Raw genomic sequence first — 27,576 nt, 5'->3', positions numbered from 1 at the left:
AATTGTGTAAAATGTAATTGACTGTTTAATTTTCACAATAAAAAAAACATCCAAATCAAAATATACATAATAAAATCGAAATGAAATCTTATTCACAAAAGAAGACATCTCTCAAAAAAAGAAGTATTCAAGATATATGTCAATTTTAATTCTATCTATTAAAGTAATTATAATTACGATCTAGTAGGGTATAAGTCAGCATTCCATTATTTTAAAGAATACAGTCATCAATATAGAGTAACCATAACCCATTTATGTTTCTACCACCAACTAAACTAAGCAAACAACTTCCTTATACCCATACTAGCCGTTTTCCCGCGGTTTCACTCGCGTCCTGTGGGAACTACTGCCCGTACCGGAATAAAATGTAGCCTATGTTACCCGTGGACGATATAGCTTTCGATTGGTGAAAGAATTTTTAAAAACGGTCCAGTAGTTTTTGAGCCTATTCATTACAACCAAACAAACAAACAAAGTTTTCCTCTTTATAATATTAGTATAGATGGATCAATAGGTTAGAAACATAATCCACCTTCGCGTCCAATCGGTTAATAGTTAAATCCACAGCAAAAAGATCTTCAAAAACATCTACCCGCTCAAAACATCATCCATATAAAAAAAAAACACATTTACTCATCTACCTTCACTACACAGATTCCGGTTTAGGTATAGCAAAGTGCGGGTTAGTAACTGAATGCTTGTCCAAATAGCGAGACACATGCGCCATCACTATGCGCTCGCCGCTAACTTTCTTCCAGAATGTTGACGCTTCCATGCGCACCTGCTTGCTTTGACCACATTCCTGGGAAAAGTGGTAAGCTATGTTATTAATTCAGGTAAATATAGACAGTTAGAAAAGATGGATGAAAAGTTACAGCCCATACTTGAAGAAAACAAAAACTTGAAAGAGAAAGTGGAGGTTTTAGAACAAAAAATACTGAGATGGGAAAATGAAAAGAAAAGAAAAAACCTATTGCTATTTAGATTACAAGAAGCCGAAAATAGCTCATTGGATTTAATTAAAACTGTTAGAGACATCATCAAAAACGACCTCAATATCTCTGTGGATCCCAATGACATCCAGAATATTTATCGCATTGGCAAGAAAGACAGACAGAGAGTAAGACCTGTACTGATTTCGTTCACAAACCAGTGGAAAAGAATTGAAATTCTGAAGAACAAGAAAAAATTTAGAGATGTTTATATAGTCGAAGATTACCCAAAAGAAGTGCTAGAAAAGAGAACATTACTACAGAAACAACTTAAAGAAGAAAGAGCTAAAGGAAATTTTGCGTATATAAAGTATGATAAGCTAATAGTAAAAGAAAATAACGCGACACTAGAAAAAAGGAAGAGGGAGCAATCAACTTCCCCACAACCAAACACGAACTCCAAAAAGCAACAACTAAACGAAATTTCAAATATCCAAATGAATAGAAGGAACGCTTACGATATGCTGAGAATAAGATCAAACTCCTTTTCCTCTTCACTATCCACAAACAAAACGAACTAGCAATTAAACATCAGCAACCGGAGTCAAAACCGCCCCAAGCCGGCTGGTCCCCGTGGGGCTGGTAGACCACTACCCTCAAGAACTACTCCACTTACCCAAGAAAACAAGAGAGATAAATTACATATAGCCAGTTTCAATACAAGGACGTTGAGAACAGAAGAAAAACTAATTGAACTTGAAGAAGCATTAAGAAATGTCAAATGGGATATACTAGGACTTAGTGAAGTGAGGAGAGCCGGAGAAGAAATAAAAGAATTTAAAAATTTTATATTTTACTACAAGGGAGAAACAAAGGGAAAATATGGAATAGGATTTCTAGTTAAAAAAGAATTAAAAACGTACATAGAGGAATTTCTAGGAATATCCGAAAGAATTGGAATCCTAAACATAAATTTTCCCAATTTCAAGAGTCCGTTCTCAATAGTTCAGGTATATGCACCAACTGATGAAGCAACTGAGAAAGAAAAAGATATATTTTACAACACCCTCGCCGAAACAATGCAGAGCCTGAACAAAAACATCATAGTAATGGGAGATTTAAATGGGCAAATAGGAAACAAATCCGACATCGGAGAATACGTTATAGGGAAATACAGCCAAGGAAAAAGAAACGACAATGGGCAACGATTAATAAACTTTTGTTTTGAACATAACTTGAGAGTGATGAATAGTTTTTTTCCGAAAAAGAATAAAATGAAATGGACGTGGATCTCACCCAATGGTAAAACCAGAAACGAAATAGACTTTATAACTACTAATAGGCCAACAATTTTCACCGATGTCTGTGTGATCCCTAACCTTAACTTTAGCTCAGACCATAGGTTAATACGAGGCACAATCTCATGTAAAGGCCTAAAAATACCAAGGAGAAAATTCCTCGAGAACAACTGCAAGACCCAATCTCACATTTCAAACCAAACATTAAACCAATTAGAACAATCATTAGAAGAAGTGGCGAAACAGTACAACGTGCAAGAAAAATATAATGTCTTAGAAAAAGAATTGACAAAAATAAATAAATGTACCACAAACCAAAATAAAGATAAACTCGGTGAGAAAGCCAGATCAAAAATCAAGGAAAGAAGAGAAATGATTACAAACAGGAAAGAAAAGCGTACACAAATAGCAGAAATTAGTAAAGAAATTACCAAAGCAATAAGAAACTATAGAAAACTAAATCGACTAAACACAATAAGAGAACAAATAAACAAAACCGGTGGAATCAAAAAGGCTTTAAAGCAATTAAAAGACCATTCAACGTGGATACCGAAACTGACTAGGAAAGATAAAAACAATCAAATACAACACACGGCTAAACGACAACATATTTTAAGGACAGCGACAGATTTTTACAAAGAATTATACACGGATAAAAATATATCTGAACACACAGTTAATATACAACTCGAAGAGGACCCGAACCAAGAACTAATCCCACATATAATAGAAAGCGAAGTTAGGAGGGCCATCCAAACCCAAAAAACAGATAAAACACCTGGAGACGACAAAATAACCAATGAATTATTAAAAACCACAATAGAACAGATAATAGAACCTTTTACACATATATGCAATGAAATATTGAAGACAGAACAAATCCCTACTCAATGGACAACATCGACAATAGGCATGATGACAGTAATCAAAAATCATTAAAATAATATATTTGGCGCGGCCTGAAGCGCCAATACATTTTTTCATAGCAACGCGCATCTCAACGGGTCACGGTTCATCGTTCTAGGCGTCAAGAAATGACGTACATTTTTTATGGAGATACCTACGTTACAAATTATTTTTTATTATATTCATTCACCGTCACTTTTATGCTGTTCACATCAGATCCATGTATTTTCAAGTTTTTGCAAGTATACACACGTAAAATCAAGTTCCCGGGTTTTATTTACATCCAGAATAGGACCCTCTTATGTCTAACAAGCAGACATAAATTGGCGACCGTGACAGGACACGGATTTCATCAAAGTTAATATCGACGAGTCACTACTCCCTATAGTCAGGAGGACGTGCTTCATTCGAGGTTGAAGATCGTCAGGAGCGGCGGCTAAGCTACATCACGACTTAGTCACGACCACGGCAGCAACCTTCAAAAGAGATAAGTGTCCTAATCCTTTGTTCCTTCGTTTATTTACATTTCCACAATCGCAATTATATTGCCTCCACAGTCTAAATCTTGTAAAGTACAAAGGTCACTCATTGTGTTATGGTTGGAAAAACTGTTTAAACATTATTTTCTACACAGATTAGCGTATTTTATACATAGATTGCCCATTAACGATTAAAGTATATACTATAATTCGTTATAAGACATAAGTTAGTTCCGCAACATTTGATTATTTGCTCGTATAGTTATATCCCGAATCCATTAGCATTTCATTTAATAATTTGAAGGTGTTTTGTCCATTCAATAGCCCACAATTTTAGCGCATTAGTGTTTCTTGGTTTTCATCCGCTTTGCCGACAATTCCAGGATTGGCGTTGGAACACGGCCCTGCCTGCAGTTCGAGCTATCTGCTGTGTGGAACCGGTTTCTTCGCCGCGGATGTCGCCGAGCTGACGGGAGTGGTGTAACGATAACAGCTAATTACTTATTGTAAACAAAGTGCAGCTAAGTGGACAAGTTTTTATTTATTTGTTTTACATTAAAACACAACAATGACGACTGAGTCGGACAAAGTTAGTATGAAGTTTAGAGAATTAAGTTTGAAACGTAGTTCTATTAAAGGTCAAATAACAAAGTTTAAAAACTACTTATCATCTTTAGAATCGGTGCAACTGTCTAGTATACAAATAGTCGAGTTATCGTTAAAGTTAAGTAAGTTTGAAGGTTTGTCTAGCAAGTTCGATGATCTTCAAACTGAAATTGAAGTTTTAAATCATAAAAATTTAGATTCAGAGATCGATGAGCGTGATAGCATTGAGCAAGACATTATTTCATGTATAGCCACGGCAAAGAATGTTATTGAAGACGCAAATAATCAAGCTGAAGCGCGACGAAAGTCTTCAGACTTCTCATGCCATCACCCTCATAACCATAACCCTGAGCCAGCTGGTTTTAAGTTACCACGTATTGAGATTTCTAAGTTTAACGGAGCATATTTTCGCTGGCTTGAATTTCGAGACACTTTTCAGGCGTTAGTGCATAATAATGAACGTATTTCCGATATTCATAAATTTCATTATTTGATTTCATATCTGGAAGGAGATGCGGCTCGTATCATTTCGAACCTTGAAGTTTCATCATCAAATTATAAAGAGGCCTGGTCATTATTATGTGCGCGGTATGACAACAAGAGGTTACTCATTAATTATCATTTGTCTGAATTAATTAACATGAAACCGATCACCAATGAATCCGAAAGATCATTACGATTTTTAGCGGACCACGTAACAAAGAACTTACGAGCACTTGCTAACCTGGGTCGACCCACTGATAAGTGGGATGATATCATCATATTCTTGATGACATCCAAGTTAGATAGTCATAGTTTAATGAAGTGGGAAGAGCTACAAAATACATTTGATTCTGCCGATGATCTGCCAACTTTAATTCAATTCCATAAATTCTTGACGGACCGTGCTGGTGTATTGGAAGCAATTAACCGAGGTAAAACCGACGGTACCAACAGAGTGCCTAGAGAGATATCGCGTCCTAGCCAGAGTTCTCAAAATCAATCTCATTCAAATAATAAGCAACAAAATAATAACTTCATTAACAAAAACAATAAGTCATACGTTAAATCTTTTATTAGTAAACAACAGAGTCAAAATAGAATTAATTGCGTCGTTTGTAATGAGTCACACAAATTGTATTCATGTCCTACATTTAAAAACAAAAGTGTTAGTGAAAGATTGGCTGATGTTCAGAAATATAATCTGTGTCATAATTGTTTGAGAGAGGGCCATCAAGCAGCAGACTGCACATTGGGGCCTTGTGTTTTTAAAGAATGTAATGAGCGACATAATTCTCTTCTGCATCAATCGCGTGCAGTTCTATCGACGAACTCCGCTGAAGTTCTTTCATCATTTTCAGAGCCATACACAGATCATGTATTTCTGTCCACTGTCGTCATCGAAGTGTCAAACCCGCTGACCAGCGTCACAGAGAAGGTACGCGCTCTCTTGGACTGCGGCAGTCAATCTTCACTCATCACTAAAGCCCTGAAACAGAAATTACAGTTAGATACAAATCAAACAAATGAAATAAACATTATAGGTATAGGCAATAACTTATGTCATAAGGTTACAGAATCATGTAAAATCACACTTAATTCAATGAACAAGCCATATAGTGTTACCTTGACCTGTTTAGTGCTTGATGAGCTAACAGGAGAGCTACCTAGGGCTCCTATTAACATTAAAAATTTTACATTACCTGACTATATCAAGTTGGCCGACCCTAGCTTTAACGTACCAGCAAAGGCAGACGTTATTCTCGGGGCGGATATATTTTGGGATGTTGTAGGTTCGGAACAATACTCCCTGGGTCCCAAGAACCCAAAATTAATAAGCTCAAAATTTGGCTGGCTTGTAGCTGGTCCCATGTTTTCAAGCTATTCTAAATACATTCAATGTAACCTTTCCAGTAGTTCAAAGGGGTCATACAAATCTGACTCAATTGCAAATATTGATCAGAATTTGACTAAATTTTGGGAAGTCGAAGAACTTCCCCAAAAAACTAGCCTTTCCCCAATTGAAAGGTTGTGTGAAGAACACTTCATAGCAAATACCACACGCTTAAGTTCAGGTAGGTTTTGCGTTAAGTTACCGTTGCTTGACGATCCCAATACTCTCGGTGATTCATATAACTTGGCTAAAATACGGTTACTGAACTTGGAAAAACGATTTCGTAAAAATCCAGAACTCAAGACACAATACACAGAATTTATTAATGAATATGCTAAATTAGGCCATTTATCAGAATCACATATTGCAAAGCCTAAACCAAGTTATTTCTTGTGTCATCACGCAGTGTTTAAGGAAGAAAGTGAGTCTACCAAAATTCGAGTAGTGTTTGACGGTTCCGCCCCCACTTCCTCTGGCCGCTCACTTAATGATATGCTAATGGTAGGCCCTAATAAGCAAAATTCTCTTTTCTCCATTCTGATCAGGGCGAGACAATACAAGTTTCTGCTCACGGGCGATGTTGAAAAGATGTTCCGCCAAGTGATGTGTCACCCTGATGATCAAAATCTACAACTGATCTTATGGAGAGAGGATGAGTCGCAGCCAATTAAAACCCTTAAATTGAATACCGTCACTTACGGTACAGCAAGTGCGAGTTATTTAAGTACACGGTGCTTGTGGCAAGTCGGAGAGGAATGTGGGGACAAATTCATCAAATCTATAATACAAAACGACTTTTATGTGGATGACCTCATCACCGGATCTAATAATGAAGAGGAGCTGCACCACATAAAAGAGTCAGTATCAAAGGCATTAAGTTCAGCATGTTTTCCTTTGCGGAAATATAAAAGCAACTTGACAAGCATTTTGCATGATAGCACTCACATTCAGCAGGATAAATTAATTATAAGTGAATCGTCGAGTACCCTCGGATTAGGATGGAATCCTTCTACTGATAACCTACACTTTCAAACAAAACCCTTGACAGTTAGTGGTAAATTAACAAAGCGAATTATAATGTCAAATTCGTTAAAAATATTTGATCCGCTAGGATTATTAAGTCCATCGATAATAATACCTAAAATTATGCTGCAAAAACTGTGGCTTCTTAAATTAGATTGGGACGATCCTGTTCCCCAAGACATACAAGAATCTTGGGACGTCTTCGTAAATAATTTACATTATCTAGCCACCTTACAAGTTCCTAGATACGTTAATTGCGACAACGCAAAATTTATTGAAATACACGCATTCAGTGATGCATCACAATGCGCCTACGGTGCTTGTGTTTACGTCAAAACTGTAAACCAAAATAATGAGGTTAGCATTAAATTGTTATGTGCAAAATCCAAGGTTGCACCTTTGAAACCGGTAACGATTCCTCGTTTGGAACTCTGCGCTGCGTTGCTCGCTGCTAGATTGACTAGGGCAGTTTGTAGTGCTATAAGACATCAATATTCTCGCGTAGTCCATTGGTGTGACAGCAGCGTAGTCCTTGCCTGGATTCACAGTGTACCTAGAAATTTAAAAACATTTGTAGCAAATCGTATAGGAGAAATCACAGAAATTACACAGCCATCATCATGGAGATACGTACCCACTTCAGAGAATCCAGCTGATCATATTTCAAGGGGTGTTAATCCAAGTCAGCTGGGAACGTTAAGCTTATGGTGGGATGGTCCAAGTTTTTTGTATCAAGATGAATCAGGCTGGCCTTCATTAAATTTAAATATGGCAAATAAAGAAAACTTACCTGAAGTGAAGATTAATTTACACACTACTGTTGAGCAGTTAATTAACTTTGAAAATTATTCATCATTTACTAAACTTCAACGCGTAATAGCATTTGTCAAAAGATTTATTAATAACTCTAAGAACCCACATGTAAAACGTACGGGCTTTTTAACAAAGGAAGAATTAAATCAGTCTTTCCATAGTCTCTGTTTTATAGCTCAACAACAAACATTTTCAGTAGAGTACAAACTTTTAAAACAAAACAAATCATTAAGCGCTAAGTCCAAAATTTTACCGTTATCACCATTTATTGATGACAATGATTTGATTAGGGTTGGTGGCAGAATTCAAGCTTCTGATTTTCCATATGATAGGAAGCATCAAATACTTCTTGACTCTTCTCACCATTTAACCAAGTTATTCTTTCGGAAAGAACATGTGCGTCAGATGCACGCTGGGCCACAACTTTTACTAGCTACCGTTCGAGATACCATTTGGCCTATCAACGGTCGTCATCTGGCTCGCCGCACAGTACACAACTGTACAACATGTAGAAGAGTGCAAGGAAAGACCCTGCAACCTAAAATGGGGAATCTTCCTGCACAGCGTATTACCGTGAACTTTCCCTTTGTTTCAGTAGGGGTAGATTTCGCTGGCCCGTTCTTTATCGTTAACCGAAGAGGACGAGGAGCGAGATTGACAAAATCTTACTTGTGCTTATTCATTTGCATGCGCTACAAGTGCATACATTTAGAGGCAGTAGGTGGCCTATCCAAGGATGACTTTTTAATGACCTTAAAACGATTTATCGCACGACGAGGCAAGCCAGCGGAAATATTCTCCGATAACGGTCGTAATTTTGTCGCAGCTGATAAGGAGTTAGGATCATTTTTAAAAATAAATAACCACTTGTTTTCCGACTTCGCTGCACAAGAGGGTATAAAATTTAATTTCATCCCTGCTTACTCCCCTCATTTCGGCGGCATTTGGGAATCAGGCATCAAATCCGCAAAACACCACGTCAAACGCGTTATAGGCAATCTTCACCTGACCTTTGAAGAATTGCAGACATTATTTGCGCAAGTGGAGGCAATATTAAATAGCCGACCCTTATGTCCCATGACTTCAAATCCCAATGACTTCCTTCCCCTCTCTCCTGGACACTTTCTCATAGGGAGAGCGCTAACTACGTTTCCGTATCCACAAATAGAAGAGGTGGACCCCAACAAGCTGAAGCGGTTTCAGAGATTAGAACAAATTAGACAGCACTTTTGGCGGCGTTGGCAAAATGAATACATAAATGAATTACAGAGAAGACAGAAATGGTTAAAGGATACGCCACAACTCAAAGTGGACGACTTAGTCCTGATCAAGGAAGAAAACTTGCCACCGCTGTGTTGGAGACTAGGAAGAGTCACGAAATTGTTTCCGGGTCCCGATGGGGTAATACGAGTGGCAGATGTGAGGACTTCAACCAACTGCCTTCGACGAGCTTTGGTACGCTTGTGTCCCCTTCCTGGTCCAGAAGAAGAGATCTCTATTGAAAGAGAAGCCTTTCAAAGGGGGGAGCATGGCGCGGCCTGAAGCGCCAATACATTTTTTCATAGCAACGCGCATCTCAACGGGTCACGGTTCATCGTTCTAGGCGTCAAGAAATGACGTACATTTTTTATGGAGATACCTACGTTACAAATTATTTTTTATTATATTCATTCACCGTCACTTTTATGCTGTTCACATCAGATCCATGTATTTTCAAGTTTTTGCAAGTATACACACGTAAAATCAAGTTCCCGGGTTTTATTTACATCCAGAATAGGACCCTCTTATGTCTAACAAGCAGACAATATTTATTAAATTAAACTTGAAGCTTGGAATATAAAACGCGCATTGTTTTCTTTATTAATAATGTGATTAATATGTATTTTGATAAAATAAAATTACGAAATAAGGCAATCCGCCATGATATCTTGAACACCAATCAGAGCTCGTGACGTCATTTCTCAAAACAACTCGCGCGAAAGCGCGCGAACGTCACATTTCGTTATTGTGAACTTCCACTGCGATCTTTGTTTTTAATTAATTAATTGTTTATAACACGAGTTATGGAGCCCGGATTTATCAAGGCAAACAGCGCTAATTTGCCTAGAATTGATATCATAATGCTGGGAAAGTTTTTGGCATCAAATAAAGATTTTTGTTCAGCTGAATTTAGAAATGTTAAAACTTCCACGTAAGTATACTAGTTTAATTAAAAAACAATGAGAGATGAAACCTAACCTCGAAATAGTTATTTACATTATAAACTATGCTAGAATCTAGAGAACTATGTAATAACATCAAAGTGATCTTCACAAAAATAAAGTTGTACCCTGGGCAATATTGCTTTTGAATCTCGCCTTGCAAGTTTAAGCCACTTGTTTCGTATTTTTTTATTGTGAGGAACGTACACAAATAACTCATCAGGAGTTGTTTTGGATGTGTTCTTACACTGGGGGACCCCACAACACCTATGCCCTTTCGAATTCATTATTTAATAACACAAAAAACTTAATTATTGCACGAGCGTTGTTTACTTGCGTCTTGTAATTTCAGTCGTGACGTCACAAGTGACGACATGACACTGACAAGCGTTTTCGCGCCGGATTCAAAGTGGACAGAGAAAAATGCAATTATTTGATAAAAAAACTTCGCATTTTCTTAAAATTAATAATTTTTCATATAAAATAGAGGTATACCTACATCATACAAAGGAATTTAAAAATTTGTCATCATGCCTATTATACTACTACATAAAAAGGGAGATAAATACAGTATCAACAACTACAGACCCATTAGTTTAATGGCCAACTTATACAAAGTGTTTGCAAAAATATTACTGGGTCGCCTAACAAAAAACCTAGACAATAACCAACCTAAGGAACAAGCGGGATTCCGTTCTAACTTCTCAACAATTGATCACATCCACACTGTAAAGCAAATAATTGAAAAATGCAATGAATACGATCGCCCATACTACCTAGCTTTCGTGGATTATAATAAAGCGTTCGACTCCTTGAAGCATAGTTACATATGGGATTCATTAAAAAACCAAGGAGTGGAAAGCAAGTACATCAGAATAATCAAACAAATATATATCAACAGCACGGCAAAGATACAACTAGAAAGCTTAGGAGAACAGTTTGAAGTACAGAAGGGAGTCAGACAGGGAGACCCGTTATCGCCAAAAATATTTAATGCAGTGCTGGAAAATATCTTTAGACAAATGAACTGGGATGACTTTGGCATTAACATAAATGGGGAAAAACTACACCATCTTAGATTCGCAGACGATCTCGTCTTATTCGCAGAAGACCCTTCTACTCTACAAAAAATGCTACAACAACTAGCATACGAAAGCCAGATAGCAGGATTATATATGAATATTAGCAAAACTAAAATAATGACAAACAAAACCAAAACCAAAATAGAAATATGCGAAAACGAGATTGAATATGTCAATGAATATATATATCTTGGTCAAATAATATCTCCAAAAGATCTAGCACATAAAGAAATAGACAGAAGAATTCATAGCGCCTGGCAAAGATACTGGTCACTTAAAGAAATTGTTAAAAATAAGAGTATACCTATGGTAGAAAAAAGAAAGGTTTATAACACATGCGTTCTACCATGTCTCACATACGGTTGTCAAACTTGGCCTCTATCACAAAAAATTGAACACAGACTCAGTGTTTGTCAAAGAGGCATGGAAAGAAGCATGATGGGCTTAAGGCTAATAGATAAATGGAAAGCGACAAAAATTAGGAACATCACTAGAGTGGCAGATGTTAAGATAAAAACACGAATACTAAAGTGGAAATGGACAGGCCACATGATGAGAACACAAACGGAGAAGTGGACCAAGAAAGTCACAGATTGGTATCCAAGAAATGGAAAAAGACGTAGAGGAAGGCAGTGTAAAAGGTGGGAAGATGATCTACCGAAAGGGTGGAGGAGAATAGCGCTGGATCGCTGCAAGTGGAGAGAACATGAGGAGGCCTATGTCGGAAGACAACCTGACCCGGTAGCTGATTGAGCTTCGAATAATAAACAAAATATTATTATATTAATAGTATCATATATATTAATAAGGATTTAGATAAGCTTATAAGTTTTGTTAAGAAGAATTGTTATGTTACTTCATAAGGTCAGAGAATAAAGGCTATTTTTATTTTTTTATTTTTTATTTTTTTTATTTTTTTTATTTTTTTATTTTATTTTATTTATTTTAAATATAGACAAAGATATGCGAAACGAAATGCCAGTGACTGTTCAAAAAGTTACATGGCATTTTCCATATAGATTTGAAAGCAATGTCCTTGAAAGAGTCTAATGCCTTATTCTGCTTAACTAAATTCACAAGTTTACATAAAACTATTTTATGGAGTTTATCGCGGTTATATTAATATTATTTAATCCCGACGTTTCGGATCCTTTATTACAGCATCCATGTCACGGGCAGACTCGGCGATAAAATCCGTAAAAGTAGTTTTATTTAAATGTCTAATATTCGCGTAAGTGTCAGGAATCAGCATAAATTCAGAGGTCCTAAATTGCTTTCAAATTAGGATTCATTTTCAAATTGAGATTGTGGGTCAGAAGTCAAAAGCAACTCTTCTTTTGATTTGGTTCCCTACTGGAATTTTAACTTTCAGTTTTAACACTATTGCTACTGCTCCATCTGCGTTAGCGTTAACGTTAATATCAATGGCCAACTACACGTTACTTAGGGCATTAAAAATGCGTGTTGGCTACACTTAGGTTACAATTCCGCAAAGAGTTAATCCCTCATGAAGTCACGCGTTAACACACTTTAAAGAGGTTAAACTCAGACACACAAAATAATTCTAAAAACTAAAGCTTTCTCATTTGACCATTCCATTATCGTGCTCGTAAAATGCAGTTACCGCTTAAACAAAGTACCTATCTACACTCGTCCTTGCATGCGTGCAATGAGATGGCATTAATGTAGCCAACATCACTTAGCGCGCTAAACTACGCACTAAAACCCTTTGATGTGTCCAAAAAACCGACACCCGAGTTATCGCTTAACGTTTAATGCTATTAATAAATGCCATTTGTATAAAATGCCATTAAAACGTTGGCCACATCTGTGTAACGCCAAAATTTTACGCGTTAAGACGCAGATGGAGCAGGAGCATAAAAATTAGTTACTGAATCATTTACAACGTTTAATTTTGGTCAAGTGGAAAAATACTTTTTGAAAATATTACCTTAACTAGCGCATGTTTCTATGCTTCGATCAACAATACTACTAGATGTATTGTTGATCGAAGTTTCTATGAATTATATAGATACCATGCGGGAGCTGCCTTGCTCCCAGATCTGGCATACTTAACTTACTAAATTGTGAACAGGTAAGGTTAGATAAACGCAGAAGTTCATCAAATCAATGGAAACATTATTATAATGACTTACCGATGGCATAGGAGTGCCCGCTTCTGCTGCTTTATCCTGCAATCGAAAGGTTGTATTGTACTGTTTGTATATTAAGAGTGTTTTCATTGTAAAACAGTTGTACTGATAGAGATTAAAATTGTATCGTATTCCGGTTTTTATTCGCATGTAAAAAGTAATAAAAAAAGCAATAAAGTAAAATATTATTTGAATCCTTGATACGACCTCAGACAGTCTTGTACCTATATTTAAATGTACCTTTAAATCAACAATTGTCACAATGATTTCTTGACACGTTGACTCGATTTGGAAAGTCGGATCACTAATTGAACACATAGGGAAATATACCAAATCAAAATTAAAAAAACTTACAAACATAGCCCTTGCAACGAATTTGTCTATCATAGAACGGAAAGTGCCGACTTTCCGTGGTTCCTAAAACAAAAATTTACAAGATATATTAACCAATCTCTAACTCCCTAAGCAACTCACCATTTCCTAGAAACAGAAATTCTTTAAAAACTTGGTATATGATACAATATACATATAAAGTTAGATAGAAACACCACTACTGCACCACTAAGAATTAGTAATGATCACAAACGTAAAAGTATGGAATTACTTTTTTTATACTTTCACCCAAAACTACTAAACAGAATTTGTTGAACTGTAACAGAAAAATAGCCTACGCATCAGAATAACATATAAGCCACTGTTTATCTCTGTAAAATTGAGTTGCTTTGTGGGTTTTAGAAACTTTCACAAAGCAGCCTCGATCCTGGAACTTGGTGTTTGATAAACCCGAGCATTAGAGAACACGTAAATATCGGTAAGTACACTATAATGTCACCTGTAGTTGGCTAATCTCCATAAATGAGAACGAAAATTCGAATGAAAACTCAGGGAACGGCTAGTATGAAGAAAAAAAAACGACAACCTGAAGATAATCGCTTGAAGAAGCAAGGGATTCCGTGGATCGCTCCGATTCCAACATCGTCGATTTCATCTGATTCACCTCCGGGTCGAACATGGCAAACTTGGATTTCACTAAATCTTGTATCTGAAATCCAAACTTCATTAATTATCTTCCTTTTATAAAACATTAAAACTGTTACTGTTACAGCCTTGCCTCGTCCCTCTGCACAGGCCTCCGCTCACATGGAGAAGGATTGAGCATTAATCACCACGCTTGCTCAACACATCGCACATTAAAACTACATTATTCTAAAATACTTCCTACTTATAATACAAACGCGAAAGTTTGTATGTATGGCTTATGACTGTTTGTTCCTCTTTCACGCTAAAACTAGTGGATGGATTTTGATGAAACTTTCCAGAAATATAAGCTATATATCAGAATAACATACGCGATACTTTTTATACATGTGCGACAACTATCTCCTTCAGGACACGGGTAAAACGGCTTACGGAAGCTGGTATTTTATACTTGCAATTTTACCCTCCGTATTTTAGTGGTATAAACCGCCGTGAATTAAATATTTATCTAGCAAAGCATGATTGTACGCTAATACTGCCATCTCTTAGCCTGAACATCCAAAATGTAATCTGTGCCTTCATAAGAACGGTTGCGAGGTTCGCTCTTCTGACGAATGGTCCATTTTCATGTGGATATGTAGAGAAACGGTGGAAAATTTAAGACAACAGATGGCGTTGATTAATGGCATTGAAATTGTGCTGGTTACCGTAGAATTAGGAGCTTTAAATTGAAATATTGGGTCTAACTTAAACCTACGAATTTCCTGTTTATTTACCCGCATTGTGTATTTCTATTTCAACACGTGCTAATTCTTGTTAGGTATTTATGAGTGGAAATAATGATGAAAAACCTGTATGTAAATGTAAAAAAAATATAGCCTATTTTAATAATTTTCGCGTACCGTGCCAATATCTTGTTCGTTGATATCATCAACAAGATCTCTGAACGACTCCTGGTACAGAGCTGACATCCACGGTTGGGTGAAGAAATCGTAGAAATCGTCTATTTGCTTCTTCTGTAAATGTAAATAGACAATTTAGGTCTCATAGCAGGATATATTTTAGCTAACTGTAACTGGCGCAAAATAAATATATTTTAAGGCTGAAAAATTGTGTATAATTTAGAGAGCATTAATTGGGTACCCATTTTCTAAAATCTACACATGGCTTGTACTTTGAGAGTAACCTGAGAGTAGACAGACACATAAAGCTACATAAACATCTGAATTTTTTTACATTGAACAACAACACCATTGAAGAACAAGCATTGAACTCAGTAGTGTAGAGATAAAGTTGAAAATTAACTACATAACTATTAAAGTTTGAAAGATTGTAATAGCTTAATATCCTGGCGGCTAATTTAGGGATTATAAGACAACTCCTTGACACTATATTTTTATTCATTAGCTTACCTGGAATCTAGTATACAATTTATTAAAGAAGGCCTCGTGTTTTCCATAGAGCTGCTGCAGTATTTCTGGTGAGAAAGGCTTGTGGGAAAGGCAGGTGACCGCGTCCACGACATGTAGCACGTTTAGATGGAGTCGGAAATAATTGCCACCTTTGTCCGTCAGGAGTGTATGGCCCTGGGAGTTTGAAGGTACAATTCATTGCTGCTTTTGTTAGACGTATAATGTCAGAAGTACCGCTATGTACGTAAAAGGCGTTAAGTGTTTTTTTTTATTTATCTTTGACGCTCGCTGATAAACTTTTTGCTTTCTGTTGAAGAGTCCTCAAAGCAAAAAGTTTTGGCGCTGTTTTATGGAGTAGTGCTGAAGATATACTACAGTTATGGTCATAAATACGACTTATTAGGAATTTACAATAATTACCTGTCGAGGTAAACACTGTTGTATAGCCATAGGGACCTCTCTTCCAGGCTTTCTTAGCTTCAAGTAGTACAGAGGTCCCGGCAACGAAGCAAACTGAACGATCGGCGATTCGAATTTCATGACTGGTTGCCATCTAATAACCAATTTTGAAAGTATAGGTATATTATTTGGACCTCAAATGGAGAACATCTAAATTAAGCAGAAGATAAGACGAACACGTTATACTTTTACACCTAGGTTGCTTATTTCAAATTCAATGAATCTCTCCGATTCACACTATCGTCACAACTTACCGTCTAAATTGTGAAGTTATTGAAAGTCTGCTGCCCGTAGTTGAGCTCCCTTTGAACCTGAAACAGACACAATTTTAACCTCTAAAAACTCAGTTTCTTTTAGTGGTAAAAACTCGCGAAATCACGTTGCTTTGTACGTTTAAATCTTCAAAACTACGCAACCGATTTTCATGTATTTTTTTTATTAGATATAGTGATTAAATAGGATGGTTTATATGTATAACAGCATAGATTAAATAGTGGGTAAATACTGTTATGCCGTGCGAAGTCGCTAGTATTCTATAAAAAAATGTGTAGTAATCTAGGTAACAAACTTACCCCAAGCCAGCAGAACTGTATCTCGGTAACAGATCAGGGGGCGCTTCACAGTTTTCAGGATCACCCATCATGAACGGATCGAACTTGTGTAAGAATAATCTTGCCAGCTGAAAATATAACCTTATATAATAGCACATAGTATAACAACTATGGCATTGTCTATGGGCCTTAGTTGCCTGATGTAAAGGAATAAATAAATAAAATTGTGATTCAATCACTCAAATTCATCACTCTGGATCTGCCAGAGTGGTAAGGCTTTTGTCCAGCAGTGGACGTTTTAGGCTGCGATGACGATGATATCACTCAAATTAGTTTTCCTTAAGGTTATGAGGGTTAAAAGATGGCACAGGGTATGTGAAATACTTCCCTCGGAACGCGAGTAAAACACTACGGGAAACTGCTAGCTATGTTTTAAAGGTACGCAGATCCTACACCATACTACCTCTATATAGACTACATTACCGCTTCTCCAATATCCTCAGAATAATGGTTAATATGTAAACTCTTGCCCGCGTACAGTCGTCGAGAGTAGCGTACGCAAGTGCCCGCTCCGAATATGCTGGGATCGTTCGTCTCAAACGTAGGACTCACTACCAAACCTCCGTCGTACACCAAACCACTTTCGTTGATGGCTGTACGGAGAAAGAATTCTAGTTATCCGTATTTTACGAAACAAATAATGTCGTAATCAGAATGTGACATTAGCCATTTTTCTGATTGAGCTTATAAGAAAACCGCTAGTTCAAAATTTTTACGTATTAATAGCTACCTACTATTAATACCCAAAACAACGTCATTTCAGATTGTCCCTAATTATGTATTTTATTTTCAAAAGGTCTGAGGAATATACCTTTAAATGCATGTAAATTAATCGCTTTTAATCCATAGTAGAAAAGTGCAAAACTTCTTAGCGAGATGGAAGTTAAAGGCGCCATGAAGTCTAAAGACTCCACTCGGTTGCCTATCTGATGCCACGCTGCTAAATGACATTGACGTAACACTCGGATGCCCATACTTTCTACTGTGGCTTGGACTCTTGCGTCAACCTGTGAATTGTTAATCCATGACTTTTATACTTCGTAAATCGTTGTAGTTTGTGTTTTTCTTCAATCTCAGCGTAAGCCATACCCGAAAGCTGAAAGCTGAATTGCAGACACGGTCACACCAATCATATGATCATAACCTCATAGGATCTTTTTTGGTGACTTGACATCAAATTACCAATACCCGCTGTAGAAGCAACATGAGATTGTGTCAGCCTCTTACTGACTATAGCCACAATGTTCCTTCTGAAGCACCGCAGCAACTCAACATTATAAGATCTGACCTCGTAAAGTAACTAAACCTAAACATTCCTCCAGCACTATATCTCACTATGTTGCAGTTATACTATAATAAGTTTAGGCATACCGTCTCATCATTGAAGCAGTTGACTCTCAGAGGAGCTGGTTCTTCAGTTGAAGGAAATGGTTCCACAAAGACAATGAGTTCTGGCAACAATCCCAGTTCTAATAGTGCTGCAATACAACTATACGCTTCTATGCAATCCCCGTATACTATCACCTGGTTACGTTTGCTTAATGGCTCTCGAACCTCCTCTGTTAAAACCGTTAAGATAGTAGAAATTAAGAGGTGTAGAAAAAAATTGGTCTAGTGGATCATGAGAAATAGTAAAAATTGCGAAATTATTATTCGACAGTCAGATAAAAGTAAGATTGTGTTATTATATAACAGTAAATTAGAACGAGATATCGAGATCACCTCTGTACTACATAAAGGTAGACATTTCTAAGATCTTCAATATGTATGTCTGTCTATGTATGCTTACTAGTATCACTTATCATGCGCATAAGATGCCTCAAGCAGATGTTTGCTTCGAACAGAGAATTGATGAGGAATACATTTTCAGGCATCTCAGGAGGCATTGGTACTGTCTCGGCCTTATATTTGGGGTTGTCCAGAAGCATTCTATCACAGGGCTTTCCTTTACTGAGGAAAAACAAAGGTTTAATTGAATATAAACACAGAAGATACTGGACTACGTCCCTGCAAAAATAAAGTTGTTTACACTTACGCTACTTCTTTCACAAGTCCAAGGGACTCCTTCAAATAATCAGGATGTTGGAACTGCTGACCACAAGTCAGAACCAGTTCGTCATAATACTTCGTTCCACCACCTTTTAAGTGGATGCATTTTCTCTTTCTGCAAAAATACTTCTTAGAGTGACATTTAGAGCTTGATCAGAAGACCGCATCTGAACTCGACAAGATGGCCATGCAGCAGTCGAAAACTCTTTATTTAAAGGCATTCATCAAGGAGAAAGAACGGTCAATGAAATTATTGATTACCTGTCTATTTTAACCATAATAGCAGACATGACATCCAAATAGTAGTAGAAGGGAACACTCTTGAGGTACCGGTCAGTGTACCGTCCATCCCTCGGAACGCATATATCTGCTGCCTTCAAACAGTCGGCCACTGTTGGTAGACCGTGCTCAGATACGAGGGTCACGTTGCTGAACGTTAGGTATTGAGAAGTTGGACTGGAGGCAAAAGGAAATAGGATTAGTGCATAAAATAAGTGGCATGGTCTTTTTCTCGTCTTTGGCCATTTGATTGAGTTTTGATCTCTTTATAAAAAAAAACTTTGTAAAAATGGGAATTTTTAAACCAAATAAAATGTGCAGCCTTATCGGGAATACCAATTTCTGTCTGCTGCCACTTTTTGCTATACCTACATAATCATTCCTGCAATGTCTCACAGACGATACTACAAAAATTGTATAAATATGTTACAGCAACCATAATCTGTATCGCTGTAATAAAGTCCTAGGAAGGCTATTCCCACTTACCCCATCAGCAAAGTCTCAAGGAAGGCAAGTCCGGTTCGACTAGCACCTACAATCACGATGCTGTTATTCACGTATACTTTGGGAAGACTGGTCAAAGGACGTTCCAATACCCACAATGCGAATGGACAAGCCCTGTGATATGGAAATATTTTACATGTGTTAATCCAAAGTTCTCAGGCCGTTTCTCATTCGAGATTGAAAAATATGGCAATTCAACAATAAGGCACAGCAAAAATGTCTCTTGGAAGGTAATTGAAGTGAATTTGAGGTAATTGAAGAATTTCTCCGTTGAGACTATTAGGGATTGTTCACACCAAACGTATTGTCCGCCGCTGACTGTGAGTATACTCACTGTCTGCCCCAGTGTGAACGTCGACTCAATCTGCAGTACCCGTACTCACCAAGCCGACAATAAGCTATAGCGTACGATGCGCTACATGTGTGAACAAAAGAATAGGCTCGTGTAGTTCACACTAGATGCGTACGCTGAGCGGCTGACTATTCTACACATAAAAGAGCTCAGTATTTGAACCCCCCAATCTTCATACATAACAGATGCTATGTCTTCCCAAGCGCATCTTCGTAAGTTTCTATCACTAAATTCTTCTGAATTCGCATTCCAAATACATTCTCTAGAATGTACTTCTGCAATAAACTTTTCGGTGTCGAACATCGCGAGGTGTCACGTGTCACGTCTGTCCTCATTAAAGTTTGTTTCTCGAGTGTATTGCGGCCGAGGCGCGCGGCGGTGCGGGCGCGGCGGAGCGGCGCTATTCGGCAACTGCGTCCGCGTAGCCAATCCGCGTCCGCCGTGCATAGTCGCGTAGTAAAATAATCGGCCACTGAGAGTCAGCGACAACTGACGACGTAATAGCGTATAGTCGGTTCGGTGTGAACGACAATTTCAATATATATGGAAAAGCAATAAACTGCGTAACGCGCGCTCACAGTCAGCGGCCGACAATACGTTTGGTCTGAACGATGCCTTACATTTCAATTAAAATTTCATATGTAAGCTTACTGGCTTTGTGAATATTATGATTATGACAAGTAGTAGAAAAAAAGATACAAAAAGAACTCACAAATCCTGGTATATTTTCTCCAAATCTTTGTTGCCGCTTATATTAGGTACCTTTTGGCGCGGATGAACCGGGTTCATGTGGCCAGCCAGAGACATTAAGTTACGACTTGGACTCTGAGCATGCAAAACAAAATAAAAATAAACAACCACTGTTTAAAAAAAAATGTGAAAAGGAAAATGACATATAAATGCTTACGGCGTCTCCTTTAGCGAATAATCTACAAATCCAGAAGAGAGTGGAGTATCTGGAGTGTCGTAACAGCTCTCGCATATACCATCTCGCGTGAGGCTCAAATGCTGGAGAAATTACGCCTGCTAATATCTATAATTGAGAAAGATTTCTTTTGGGTATTTATTGCACTATTTATTTTAAGACAATTACAACTGAGTAAGTAAAAAGTCATAATTTCACACCCCACTATACTATACTGCCAGACACACATTGTGTGATGGAATAGTAAACCCGATCTTTGTAACTTTTACTTGATATCTTACCGTTCCATCAGTGCCAGGGCGACGTGGCTCTGGTTCCAAATCATACTGTGTTCTTATCGCTGTACCGTCTTCTAGCCCACTATAAAAAGTAGAAATTAGGTCTCCAATAAAGCTGCGGGTTGTTCGAAAGAGATACCGCGGCCCTGGTACATAAAAGGCCTATGACGGAACACGACGGTTTTTAGTCAGTAAGAGTCTGACACTCCCTCTCCGCTGCTAACCCACAGCGGAAGGGGTCATTTGATGATTTTTAACGTCGTTAAACAAAAAAAAAAAGGTCTCCAATAAAAGAGTATAAATGAGGTACCTACAGGAATCTTTTCGTGAGGACCAACGGTCAGAATATAGAAAAAAACTCTGTATTACTACATAAAACCTACTGTGACTTATGTAATCGACTCTTAAAATCGTCGTCGTAAATCAAATAAGTAAATAGATAAATAAATTTTAGGTAGACTCCCTTGTTACAGCTGGGAAACTACTTCCAAGCCATAAGTTCTCGACTCTCAAGAGCTGATATATACAATAACTACCCCTATAACCCTTATACTGTGAAATACTAACCCTAAAACCACAACCCCAATAGGTTGGTTCTGGCTGAGGAAAATAAATGACTGCAGCGTGTGTGACGTCAGAGTAGATTGAAAGAGATCGAGTAAGTTTTCCTGTCGCGGTGCTTGTTCTAATACGTCCTTCAATGCTATTGCGTCAACTGCCTCGCCGGGCCGGACCGATAATTTGCTGAAATGGTTCATAGATGTTGGAATTTATTGTTTGTCTGATGATTGGGAACTTAAAATGAGGCTACCATTCCAAGAAGTAAAAGAGATGCTGATAGTTTTTTTGTATGTACCTGATTTCCACATAATTGTTTTTGAGATTCTACTTACCTACTACTTAAAACTACAACTACTACAGTTAAACTAACTACAGTTAAACTTAAAACTACAGCTAAGGTATGATTCTGAACCACGCTGCACGCAGCAGTGCTGCCGCAGCAGTACTGCCGCGTCACTACTGGTTCCCGTACAATTTCTATTGGCTTATATGAGATTAAATTCCGAGCTAGACAGCAATGTCGCGGCAGCAATGTAGCGGCAGCACTGCTGCGCGTCAGTGTCGCCCTACCGCCGCGACAGACCAGTAGTGACGCGTCTGCCGCCGCTGCAACAGTACTTACTTGAATGTTGACACGTAAATTGACAACAAAAGGATGAATTTCTCTGACTCAGACTTCTTCCTCTTCCAACAGTATAAATAAAAGTTGGTCATCAATCGACATCTTGTCAACTCAAAATAAACTAACGAATACACAACAACGCATCATCACGAACAGAGCGACACTGCCGCGTTGCTCGGAATCAGCGCAGCAGGCAGCACTGCTGGGCAGCAGCACCTTAGTGGCAGCACTGCTGCGTGCAGCGTGGTTCGGAATCATACCTTTACTAATCTTGAATTTCGCAAATTGCACCGTAAAGGACAAAAAATACGAAATCTTGACAGAACAATACATATTAGTTTTGTACCTATGTAGAATTATAATGAATATTTACCCTCGCACTGAATTAACGTGCGCCACATACAACGACTCGTTTATGTACCTCATTTTGGAACCGAAAGGAGTTACTAGCTGGAAAATAAATGTAACACATGAGCAAATTCAATATTTTATATAGTCCATTTTTTATTATACTTTTTTTAATCGCCTTTCTTAGGTACTTACAGTAAAGTGTTCTAATAAGGGAAAAGATGGATGGTTCGTAGGTAGACACATGACACAATAATCTCTATTTGGAAACATCTCGTACGCCGCTTCGAGCATATCAAACCCATACCTATAACAATCAATATTTCATTGACACCTGCATGTACATACCTGTCACGTTCTGGTCGAGAGTTCAATAGCTCATGTTGTCTGGTGTCATCTAAATATGAGAAGAAAGAAGTCATTGTGAAGTAATGTGGCAACAAAACTGTTGTTAGGTACTTGTGAAATACTTTAAGTAGGTATATCATGTAGATTAAGTTATATGGCAATAATCAACTCCTACGCCATCACGTAGTTATTGAAAGGTATGAAATGACGCATCATATTCAAGAAAAAACAGTTAAGTCTAACTACGTCTTCAGCTGAACTTACTAGGTACCGAATTTAAAGTACCTCTCGTCATAGTCCGGATGAATAGCGAACAGCTCAAGCAGGAACGCGTTCGGAGTTCCACTGTATCGTATAGGCTCCGGCGTTTTAGCAGACCCCGAACCACTCGCCGATACTTAGAATATTTAAGTATAAGTACGCAGTTAGGAACTTAAAAAAATAATATTGCAATAATACACAGTAATGAGGAAGGCATCTTAGCCAGCAGTGTAAGATTTTAGTCAATGATAAAAATTTGGTAAGATTTCAAAAAGGCCTATCAAACAGTACATAGACCAAATACCGAATACTTATACAAAAAATACGGCAAATCTCTGATAACGCTACGTGCTACGCGCCGTGCTACGGCGTAGCACAAGTGCTAAGATTTAAACTGGCTGGTTTACTGAAAAGACAATTAAACTTACAATTTCTTTTAGATTTTTCCGACTTTTTATCTTGTGCAGAATCTTTGCGTCCGTCTAAAATTTTCATTATAACCTCGGCAGGCCTACAAAAACGATTCATAAATATCTGTGGTGACCGTGAAAAATAATGACAACATAATTTACTGTGCAATTTTTGTTACTTACAAGAATAAACAGTGGCTACATTTATAGACATTTACCTGAATAATTGGTTATCTAATAAATCCTCTATGTTCCTAATAAGACCATAGTTCTTACCCGCCACCAAAGGTATCGTATCGAATCATCTGAGGTACCCTCAGTAGATCAGTGTCAATATTAATTATATCAAATTCAAACTCTTCTTCTTCATCATCGAAGAGATCTAGAATTTGCAGCTGATTTGGATGTAATTCTGCCGTTGACAACTGAAGGTGAAACAATACAGTATAAGATAAGCGTCACAGATTTTATTTATGTTTTGACTTGGTCATCGACTTCTAAAAATTACATTTGATGATTGAATTCAAATTCTCTGGTTAAATACAATTTTTAGGTCCAATCCGAGTTCCCAGATGACTCTATCTACCTATCTAAACGTAAGTTTTCTTAAAAAAAACTACCACCTAAATATTAGCTATGTACATTAGATACTCTACTTGATTCATATTCAATGGTCGTCTAGTATCTGAGTTCCTTATTTTCTCATAACTAATTAATTAATTAATAAATAATAATACGTACCCGCTCGGTAGGCGTGGGCGGGGCCACACCGACACTTCGGAACGTGTTGAATTCGTCATCTTCAAATACCCACGTCACCTGATCGAACATTTAATGTTATTAACTATTCATTCAGAATGCACATAGGTACTCGGTCAAAAACCTTCGTCCAGTAGAAAATGAAAGTACAGTGTAGGTTATACATACACGTAAGTTTTCTTACCCTCGATTTGGCATCCTTAGAATCCTTTGCCTTTGTAGTTTCCGCATAAGCTTCGTTCAAGAGACTGTAAAGTTAAACATTTTTTTATGATAACTATGTACTACTTAGTCATGATTATGACCATTAACGGCCATTCCCAATAAACTATCTGTTGTTTTGCTCACTGCAGATAGGGATATATGTACATTACACATAGCTTTTACGCTTAATGCTTGTATGGTTAATGTTAAAATTCTATTTCTAGTGAGCAAATCAACAAATTGATAGTAATTGGTAATGGCCGTCAGTGAACACTCATCTATCCGAACCGAAAGATCTGAGCGTGTAGGAAGAAACGAACTTTAGAATACCTTACTCGAAATCACATGAAACTAAACACCCATGTGTGCGCATTGCACCGTCCGAATGGGGGCCCTAAAAATGACAGACAATTTCGGATGACAGCATCACACTCGGCATAATGGACAGTTGCATATGATAGGTAGGTAAATGTAAAGGCAATAGAAACAATCTTCTCAACGCATTCATTGAGTTCGGCTTTGATAGATGTGCAATTAATCTGCAAGTTGCAGATTCTTTTTTATGTGGTGTTTTCTAGGTGGATTCTCTTTTATGAACGTACCTGTAAGTGGACTCAACCTCTTTAGGCATGAATTTGGGTGCGTCGTCCAAATGTCTGAGGCCACCAAACGGGGATAGAACAAAGCTTTCCTCTAAAGACTCGTAATTTATTTGGGTATTCAGACACATCACTCCAACTGCTAATTCACTGTGCTGGAAAACATATGATTAGGGAACTTAAAGTTATACCCCTCTTTATTAAAAGCCATCTTTCTTTATAAAAAAAAAAACACTTATTTAAAAAATAATAACATGATTATTCCTTTTGAATATAATAAAGAAACATTCAGAAATTAGGATACCATTTCAACCAAGTCTGGGCGTCATGAGAAGTGGTAAGACTAACACAGAAAATATTTTCACAATACTCGGAAAATTCTCTAAATTATAAGTTCCAAGATTTTAGAGAATAATTACCTCACAAACAATTAATATCCTCTCAGACTCCGGATGCCTGGATATCAGTTCGCTGATGTAGAACTCTCCATAAAGCGAACGCAGACGATCTGAATGTTGCTCGAGGATCGGCACCAAATCATCGTTGTCTTCCTCGCTGAATGACGTCATCATAAGAAAACAGGAAACTCAGTACATCAAATTAAAAAACTTTAAAGGTAGGTACTATTTTCAAAGAGAAGGTGCTTCTAAAAATTTACAAACAGAAGAATAAATCTAATTTGAATATACCTACTTAAATAGAAAAGTAAACATTTTTGGACTACGTAAATATACAAACTCGTTTACAAGCTCAACGCCATCCCAACCGCCACCGCGCACTAATAATCACACCCGCTGTTTTCATAAGCAACAGTAGAAAAATGTAAGCAACGAAAACTGAACACTAACACAGCTCTTCTGATCCGCAGTCGCGGACAGACTTCCGCACGGTCGGCCACGCAAAGCGCTGGGAGCAAGTCACCACTGATACCGCGCTCCATCACTGTCAAGCGACGGAATGAACCCTCCGACCGGGACTGCCCAGGGACTAACACTATAGCAAAAAGAGAAACACTAGGTACCCATATAAAAAAGGGACCAACATTTTGATGAGCAGCACCAAGACAAAAAGTGGGTTTTATCCAGTCATGTACTGGTGTAAGACCCAGTTATAATTATGTCATGTAATTAAGCCCTCTCGTAGTATATTGTGTTGATTGTGTATACTATTGTACGTACTTTCTTGTCTTTCTAACCCTTTCTGTCCCATAGGTACACAGCCACATTTTTACCTACCTACAGGCACCACAGTTGCTTTTTGCTAGGCAGAAAAGGTGTCTACAGGACATCTGCAATTTCTAAGACTACCTACTACACAAAAAAGTGGTACATACAAGGATGGGTAACCACAGATTTAATCATAGCGATATGCAGAATATAAGCGTCGTGCATGAAGATCGATCTGAGCATGCTGTCGACTACGTCTCGTCCGTAATTCACGTTCCAACACAACAAATGTATGAACAGAGTGTTACGAGCATTCATTTCTGGTGCCCTGAAAGAAACATTGAAAAGTCACCTTAGTAAACTAGGTAGGTACATGATATATGTAGAATTGGAAAAATCCTAATCTAAAACACGTGAAAGCTTCAGTACGGATTATTGTCTTCCACGCAAAAATAACTCATTTAATGAAACTGCATTAACCGGTATAACTGTAATTATACAGCAGGATAGATACATAGATAATATTCCCCCAGAAAAATTTAAACCGCAAGTCGATTAATATCTTAAGTATGTGTACCTACCTCTACCTACTATATTATGTAACTTAATAAAAAAACAATACAATATGTACTTGTATTTGGCCCAGATATACTCCTCCCATGCACAAGGATGTACTGCCGGCAACAACGGGTAATCCCTGGCCGCTAAGAAGCCAATAATGGATTTGTTGATATCCAGTTGGCATATTGCCAATACACAGTTCTCACTGAAAAATAAATTACAACTAATAAGTTAACCACGAGTCGATTTACTCGCTACTTGTATTTATTTATGGCTTTTCTATCCACATCGTTTGTAGTTGCAATGCTCCCGTCACTTGGCCCGTAAAAGTGCATGCGGCCCATACCCCCGCACACCTCCGAACGATGATACCAAAAAATGGTCTCTTTGCACCTTCTCGTGCGATATTCCAAGCCCCCATAAAGTTTGGCAAAAACACGGATTATAATTACGTTTTGCGTCTGCCGTTATATCTGCCTACCCTTACTCCAACAATGTTGGTGTCGGCTTCTAGTCTAAACCGG

General features: G+C 37.7%; 3 protein-coding genes across 3 annotated transcripts; 1 reads left to right on the top strand and 2 right to left on the bottom strand.

Moving 5' to 3' along the window:
- Positions 1-7: 7 nt before the first annotated feature.
- LOC124636665 (cilia- and flagella-associated protein 61-like) lies at positions 8-25,894 on the bottom strand. The gene is made up of 13 exons (XM_047172827.1): positions 25,745-25,894; positions 25,329-25,480; positions 24,707-24,770; positions 24,505-24,582; positions 16,788-16,894; positions 16,470-16,526; positions 16,177-16,309; positions 15,757-15,930; positions 15,247-15,360; positions 14,286-14,408; positions 13,721-13,783; positions 13,370-13,405; positions 8-802 (listed from the first exon to the last, which is right to left on the bottom strand). Exons 1-13 carry the CDS (start codon positions 25,892-25,894, stop codon positions 647-649), a joined length of 1,407 nt encoding a protein of 468 aa, XP_047028783.1. The 3' UTR covers positions 8-646.
- On the top strand, positions 8,610-9,677 carry LOC124636151. Its single transcript, XM_047172086.1, has one exon. The coding sequence runs from the start codon at positions 8,618-8,620 to the stop codon at positions 9,470-9,472; it is 855 nt and encodes a 284-aa protein (XP_047028042.1). The 5' UTR covers positions 8,610-8,617; the 3' UTR covers positions 9,473-9,677.
- Positions 17,855-21,349, bottom strand: LOC124636152 (cilia- and flagella-associated protein 61-like). The gene is made up of 4 exons (XM_047172087.1): positions 20,918-21,349; positions 20,723-20,835; positions 19,641-19,772; positions 17,855-19,331 (listed from the first exon to the last, which is right to left on the bottom strand). Exons 1-4 carry the CDS (start codon positions 20,990-20,992, stop codon positions 19,133-19,135), a joined length of 519 nt encoding a protein of 172 aa, XP_047028043.1. The 5' UTR covers positions 20,993-21,349; the 3' UTR covers positions 17,855-19,132.
- Positions 25,895-27,576: the final 1,682 nt, after the last annotated feature.

The sequence above is a fragment of the Helicoverpa zea genome, chromosome 14 (genome assembly GCF_022581195.2).
Source record: "Helicoverpa zea isolate HzStark_Cry1AcR chromosome 14, ilHelZeax1.1, whole genome shotgun sequence".
Taxonomy (NCBI): domain Eukaryota; kingdom Metazoa; phylum Arthropoda; class Insecta; order Lepidoptera; family Noctuidae; genus Helicoverpa; species Helicoverpa zea.
Note: the sequence above shows the minus strand (reverse complement) of the source record. Positions and strands in the feature narration are given on the sequence as shown.

Bases quoted from the DNA above. Each gene is read 5' to 3' on its own strand.
- LOC124636151 (XM_047172086.1), top strand. From the start codon at position 8,618: ATGCGCTACAAGTGCATACATTTAGAGGCAGTAGGTGGCCTATCCAAG.
- LOC124636152 (XM_047172087.1), bottom strand. From the start codon at position 20,992: ATGCGAGAGCTGTTACGACACTCCAGATACTCCACTCTCTTCTGGATT. The intron at 20,836-20,917 runs GTAAGCATTTAT...TTGCATGCTCAG, and splicing joins TATTCGCTAAAGGAGACGCC to AGTCCAAGTCGTAACTTAAT. The intron at 19,773-20,722 runs GTGAGTTCTTTT...TCCATATCACAG, and splicing joins GAGAAAATATACCAGGATTT to GGCTTGTCCATTCGCATTGT.
- LOC124636665 (XM_047172827.1), bottom strand. From the start codon at position 25,894: ATGACGTCATTCAGCGAGGAAGACAACGATGATTTGGTGCCGATCCTC. The intron at 16,895-24,504 runs GTACGTATTATT...TTATATTTTCAG, and splicing joins CGCCCACGCCTACCGAGCGG to CTGGCAAGATTATTCTTACA. The intron at 16,310-16,469 runs GTAAGTTGTGAC...ATTGGTTATTAG, and splicing joins ATAACTTCACAATTTAGACG to ATGGCAACCAGTCATGAAAT.